The following is a 7,500-nucleotide window of genomic DNA, read 5'->3' on the forward strand; positions in this document are numbered from 1 at the left end:
GTGTGTGTCTGTGTCTGTGTGTGTGTGTGTGTGTGTTTGTGTGTGCGTTTGTGTATGTATACACATACATATACCATTGAAAACTTTGCCTTACCAATGATTTCCTCTCTCGCCGAGGAAGCTGTTGCCCTTTTGATGAACCAACTTGGAGGAGTAACTATGTACTTCAGCCCCCTCGTGGTGAGGGCGCCCGGGGAGGACGTCCTGCCGGAGGACATCCGCAAAGACATCGCGATTCTTATGTACATCCGTGAGTGAAGATCCTCAAGGGAAATGACTTACGGGTTTAGGATTCGTGACAAAGGCCTCCTGGGTTTCCTTAGCCACCAAACACTTCTCATCTCGCAACTGAAATCGAGGCTGTTACTGACCACATAATCCAATCCTTTCTCGCCTCGCAAGGGCGGCAGACAACGTCTTTACCTCTTTACCACTTCGCTCAGATTTCGGCTTGAGTCTCCTGCTGTTCGTGTGCGTGTTGCTCTACTTCCCCGACGGGCCGCCCTCCCCGCCGTCGCCTTCGTCGCAGGAGGAGAGGGAGGACTTTCGGAAGAGTCTCAAGGACTTTCTCAGGTAGAGTAGATGGTCAGTAATAATGATAATAGCTACGATACTGATGTTGATGATATGATTACAGTATAAGTGATAATGATAATAATAGTAACTAAAGAGATATAAAAAAGGTGACGGTAATGATGAAGATAACGACAACACTCGCAGTTATAAAGATAATTACACCCTCTTCAGGAATCATCACCTAATTCTTATAGTGGTTGCTTATGGTGTGTCCTTCGGCGTGGTCGGGAACTGGCTGGGATTTATGACTTACTCCTTGCTGGAAATCGGTATTCATCAGGTAAGGGAAGCTAATCATCATACCTGTCTATTGCTATTGCACCTGCGTTAATGCAATGGACAGGTGGCTCTGGCCTCTTCAGCAATGGGTTTTGCAATATTAACTCTGAGATTACATTAAACATAGTAGTATTTCAATATACTTTATGGTAAACTTGACACTGTAACTTGCAATATATATCATCCGAATAACGTACAGAAGAGGAAAATACGATATCTGTCAAATTACTCAGATGGTAGATTCCTGGAGCCCCAGAGAGTAACTGGTAGTCCAATAACTACTTTTATCCGGAGCTGTACGTGATACTTTTGTGGAATCTGATATAGCAAAAATAACCATCAGCTTGACGAAGTTTGCTGGTCGTTTTGTATCAATGAACATCTCCATTTCTTTTTTTGAAATTTGCAGATGGACGTACCTCGTAGCTAAGAAAATATTTATTGTCCATGATATTTCCGGTGATAATTTGGAATATTTTAGTCAATACACATCAACGCTGAACGTGTGAAATCCTTAATATTTTGTTGTGGATCGTGAGCAAAGTCGAAACAATAACATTATCGACAAGATGAAGCTCGACACCGGATGCCGATGCACGAGCTTAATTACATTTTAATTGACTTTCACCTCAAGCTACAGCCGATAAATGGGTCTCTGTTTAAACAAATGATGTGGTACATTGCTTACATATAAGTACTTAACTTGACCTGGACAAAATCCGCAAGCAACACGCAATGACGTCACTCTGCTACCCTCTCTCCCTCCCCCACACTTCTAAGAGGAAGGAGGGGGGGGAGGGGGCAGGCGGGAGGAGTTCAATTTCTTAAGGGAATATTGTGGTGAGACGGCCAGCTACTATACTTTTTTCAAATAAATTTTTCATTAAAGTAAATATTGAGATGTCTCTCAAATAGTCATTTATACAACTTGAGAACATTCTTTTAAGCTTACTTTGCAAGCTGCCAATCCCTTGCACATAGCTGGATTTCTTGTTTTCAAAGAACATCTGAATTAATAGGTTTTTTTTTTTTTTTTATTATCTATTACAAACGTTGAACTATCTCTTCATTGTGTTTCACATACTCAGAGAGAGTATAAAAGTATCAAAAATCCTATCTTTCTATATATTTCACATCATTACCTTTTAGTATGACTGCTTCCAGTACATTTTCTCTCCACAAATCCTTATACTTAGCAACCTAAGATTCCATCTGCTTCGAAGAGTTTGCTAACTGCTTCAGGAGGAATCGATGGGCGTGGCAATTTCGGCCTCCCTCAGCGCCAGTGTTGCCGCCTTCTTCGCCGCGAGGATGACTGACAGGATCTACGGGCACCTCAAGGACACCGTCATCAGCCTCCTGGCCGCCTCCTTCGCCTTCTTCCTCTGGTTCTTCTTCCTCTCCACCGGGGTCGTCGAGGCAACTTTGAGTCAGTAATAAAAATGGAGATAGAAATTAGTAAATAAGTATATGTATACATAAATATACATGTATGTGTGTGTGTGTGTGTGTGTGTGTGTGTGTGTGTGTGTTTGTGTGTATGTGTATAAATATATATATATATGTATACATACATATATATTTATATATATATATATATATATATATATATATACATACACACACACGCACACATATATATGTATGTATATGTATACATACAAATATAAATATATGTATACATATATACATATATATGTGTGTATATACATATGTATGTATGTATATATATATGTATATGTATATATATATGTATATATATATATATATATACACACACACATATATATGTGTGTGTGTGTGTGTGTGCATTTATATATATATATATATATATATATATATATATATACATATATATGTATGTGTGTGTGTGTGTGTGCATTTATATATATATATATATATATATATATATATATATACATATATATGTATGTGTGTGTGTGTGTGTGCGTGCGTGTGTGTGTGTGTGCGTGTGTGTGTGTGTGTGTGTGTGTATGTGTGTGTTATATATGTATATATATACATATTACTATTATTATCATCATCATCATTATAAATATTCTTATTATCATTATCATTATTATTGTTGTTAATATTCTTATTATTATTCTTATTATAATCATTATCATTGTTTATATTATTATTATTGCTGTTGCTATTGTTACCATTATCATTATAATTATCATCATTATCATTGTTATTATTGTTATTGTCATCGTAATTTTTAACATTATTATTATCCTCATTAATAGTTAGTCTTATGGATGTTATTGTCATTATTGTTATTATTATAATTATCTTTATTATTCTTATCATTATTATCATTCTTATTAATTCAATCATCAATATTATTTCTATCATCTTTATTCATATTATTTTTATTAACATTATCATTATCGTTATTATTATAATCATTATTATTATTGTTATTATTATTATTATTATTATTATTATTATTATTATTATTATTATTATGATTATTATGATGACGACTATTATAATCATCATCATTGTCATCATTATCGCTATTACTATATTCATTATGATAATTGTATTATCATTGCTATCATCATTTTCATCTTCATCCACATTCATATCCTCATCATCCTCATCCTCACCCTCACTTCATCTTCATCCTCATCCTCATGCTCATCCCCATCCTCATCCTCATCCTCATCCTCATCCTCATCCCCATCCTCATCCCCATCCTCATCCTCATCCCCATCCTCATCCTCATCCTCATCCTCATCCCCATCCCCATCCTCATCCTCATCCCCATCCTCATCCTCATCCCCATCCTCATCCTCATCCTCATCCTCATCCTCATCCCCATCCTCATCCTCATCCTCATCCTCATCCCCATCCTCATCCTCATCCTCATCCTCATCCTCATCCTCATCCCCATCCGCATCCTCATCCTCATCCTCATCCTCATCCTCATCCTCATCCCCATCCTCATCCTCATCCTCATCCTCATCCCCATCCTCATCCTCATCCTCATCCTCATCCCCATCCTCATCCTCATCCTCATCCTCATCCCCATCCTCATCCTCATCCTCATCCCCATCCTCATCCTCATCCTCATCCTCATCCCCATCCTCATCCTCATCCCCATCCTCATCCCCATCCTCATCCTCATCCTCATCCTCATCCCCATCCCCATCCTCATCCTCATTTCATCTTCATCCTCATCCTCATCCTCATCCTCATCCTCATCCTCATCCTCATCCCCATCCTCATCCTCATCCTCATCCTCATCCCCATCCTCATCCTCATCCTCATCCTCATCCCCATCCTCATCCTCATCCTCATCCTCATCCCCATCCTCATCCTCATCCTCATCCTCATCCTCATCCTCATCCTCATCCTCATCCTCATCCTCATCCTCATCCTCATCCTCATCCTCATCCTCATCCTCATCCTCATCCTCATCCTCATCCTCATCCTCATCCTCATCCTCATCCTCATCCTCATCCTCATCCTCATCCTCATCCCCATCCTCATCCTCATCCTCATCCTCATCCCCATCCTCATCCTCATCCTCATCCTCATCCTCATCCTCATCCTCATCCTCATCCTCATCCTCATCCTCATCCTCATCCTCATCCTCATCCTCATCCTCATCCTCATCCTCATCCTCATCCTCATCCTCATCCTCATCCTCATCCTCATCCTCATCCTCATCCTCATCCTCATCCTCATCCTCATCCTCATCCTCATCCCCATCCTCATCCTCATCCTCATCCTCATCCTCATCCTCATCCTCATCCTCATCCTCATCCTCATCCTCATCCTCATCCTCATCCTCATCCTCATCCTCATCCTCATCCTCATCCTCATCCTCATCCTCATCCCATCCTCATCCCTCATCCTCATCCTCATCCTCATCCTCATCCTCATCCTCATCCTCATCCCCATCCTCACCCTCATCCTCATTTCATCTTCATCCTCATCCTCATCCTCATCCTCATCCTCATCCTCATCCCCATCCTCATCCTCATCTTCATCCTCATCCTCATCCCCATCCTCATCCCCATCCTCATCCTCATCCCATCCTCATCCCCATATCCTCCTCATCCTCATCCCCACAATTATCGAGCACCTATCCCTCCCTGAAACCGACGAGTTCACTTCCGTTCACCAGACTCAACGCCGACCTCCCCTCCCTCCGCCCACAGCCCAAGTCTACATCACGGTGATCGCGGGCGTGTCTCTCCAGTTCTCTTCCGTTCCTCTCCTGCTGCAGTTGTGCTTCGAACTGTCCTACCCCATTTCCGAGGGCGTCGTCGGGGCGCTCGCCACCTCCTTCTTCTCGTTTGTGTCTCTTGCGTTTCTCCTCCTGTTCCTCATTCCCGATGTTGGTGAGTATTTGCGTTGGCACGCACGCAAACACACACACACACATGCACGCACGCATAAATACCATACACACATATACATCTATGTATGTGGTATAAAAACCCACATTGTATATATATACACACAGATACATATATGTATGTATATATTTATGTATATATATATATATATATATATATATATATATATATATATGTTTATATATGTATACACACACACACACAAATGTATATTCACATATACACGGTTAACAATAACAAAACCGCTTCCAGGATACGTGTGGGTGAGCTACGCTCTGGTGTCCAGCGTGTCTCTGAGCATCGTCCCTGTCTTCTTCGCGAAGGAGGAGCTCAAAAGGACACAGGTGGATAGACAAGGAGGAATGAGAAAAAATCCCAGAACAGATAAGCAAAAAAACGAGGCTGTAGAATGTGTCAGGTGTATTTTATTCATATTTGATTCTGAGTTGTGAGTACTGGAGAAGAATTATGTAGACTCGTATGTTCTCAGACAATATTCTTGTGTATCAGATATATTAAGGAAATATATTATAATTCCTATTTCATTATTCTGTACATTTGATTTTTATCACAATGTCCTCTATATCTAAGGAATAATGCAAATGCGTTTATACACATGCTATGTGTCTACATGTTATATATATATATATATATATATATATATATATATATATATATATATATATATATATATATGTGTGTGTGTGTGTGTGTGTGTGTGTGTGTGTGTGTGTGTGTGTGAAATGAAACTACAGGTCAAAAGAGGAATCGGAGAAGAGGGTATAAAGAGAGAGAGGAGAGGCAACGTGAGGACAGATGAACGGAAGCGAAGAGGAGGTCAAGTCAGGTCGGAAAATTGGGCTGACTATGCGCAGAGTGGCCGGCATAAGGGAAAAAGAGGAGGATGTGGGACGCGAGGAGACTATCGGCAGGAGAAAAGCCTTGAAACGGATGGAGGGAGAGAGAGTTCAGCTGCGCCAGGAACTCCACACACAAACAAAAGAATCAGCTGAAGAAGTCGGTGGGCAGTGGGAGACAAGGATCCTTTGGAGGGGAAGCTTCCTCTGAAGGAAAGCGAGGACGTCATAAAGCGGGACCTTGGTGAACAGGGAGTCAACATCTTACTATAGCTGCTTCCTAATTTCAACTTGAACAGCGGCTTTCCTGCCGATGGTCTCCTCGCTTCCCACACCCTCCGCCTTCTCCCTTAGGCCGGCAGCCTGCGCATAGTCTGCCCGTTCCACCGACCTGACCTGACCTCCTGGATTTCGAAACTGAACTTTCATTTTTCTACCTTAGTATCAACACGGAAGTGTTTTACACACACATACACACACACACACACACACACACACACACACACACACACACACACACACACACACACACACACACACACACATATATATATATATATATATATATATATATATATATGTATACATACACACACACACACACACACACACACACATATATATATATATATATATATATATATATATATATATATATATATATATAAGTGTGTGTGTGTGCATGTGTAGGTATATATGTATATACGTATATATATATATATATGTATATGTATGTATATATATATATGTATATATGTATATATACATTGTGTGTGTGTTATAAATGAAAGGGTACCTTTATACTGTAATAACATGATATCATTGTATACAAACCTATACACATTTGATGTACAATCAGAAAAATAAGTATCGTTACCCTTTGCACAAACTAATATGAAAAATCGACGAAGTGGTGTGGAATAGCGTGGTAAGGTAGTTAATCCGTAATCAGAAAGAAACGCTCAGCTCCTCAAGGACCACAAGCAAATAGTTTATTTCTGACTGTACATGTGCACGTACATCTGCATATATGTGAAAAATAAATGAATATATATATATATATATATATATATATATATATATATATATTTAGTGTTTCGGATGATGTAGTATATCGTAAATCGTGGATATTATGTCGTAAAGTACCTTCCAGACATACTCGAAAATGCCCTTTTTACGTCAAGAATATGATTCGTCAAGGAAAATGTATTTTCTTCATAATTTAACTTTAGTGTTTCGTATTTTTGAGTCATTGCAAATATTACTGCAGAAGTGTAGAATGAAAGTGTACGTGTGCGTGTGTGTAAAATGTAATACATACATATTTCTGTAACATGAAATAAATATAGCTTGGGGTATAATGTGTCTGCGTGGGTTCTCGGAAGTCTGTGCATGTGCGTATGTGTATG

The 7,500-nt window shown here is 39.6% G+C and overlaps 1 protein-coding gene across 2 annotated transcripts in view; it reads left to right on the top strand.

Moving 5' to 3' along the window:
* The window catches only part of LOC125035307 (solute carrier family 49 member 4 homolog), a 12,022-nt gene extending 6,240 nt beyond the window's left edge, over nucleotides 1-5,782 (top strand). Inside the window, exons 5-10 of one of the 2 annotated variants that reach the window (XM_047627609.1) lie at nucleotides 122-250; nucleotides 444-573; nucleotides 748-856; nucleotides 2,098-2,284; nucleotides 5,000-5,216; nucleotides 5,487-5,782. In XM_047627609.1, the coding sequence (XP_047483565.1) occupies nucleotides 122-250; nucleotides 444-573; nucleotides 748-856; nucleotides 2,098-2,284; nucleotides 5,000-5,216; nucleotides 5,487-5,586 (872 nt within the window). In that variant the 3' untranslated portion in view covers nucleotides 5,587-5,782. The remainder of the gene's footprint in view (nucleotides 1-121; nucleotides 251-443; nucleotides 574-747; nucleotides 857-2,097; nucleotides 2,285-4,999; nucleotides 5,217-5,486) is intronic. The other variant, XM_047627608.1, reaches the window with a different exon arrangement.
* The last annotated feature ends 1,718 nt before the right edge of the window (nucleotides 5,783-7,500 follow it).

The sequence above is a fragment of the Penaeus chinensis genome, chromosome 19, assembly GCF_019202785.1.
Source record: "Penaeus chinensis breed Huanghai No. 1 chromosome 19, ASM1920278v2, whole genome shotgun sequence".
NCBI lineage: Eukaryota > Metazoa > Arthropoda > Malacostraca > Decapoda > Penaeidae > Penaeus > Penaeus chinensis.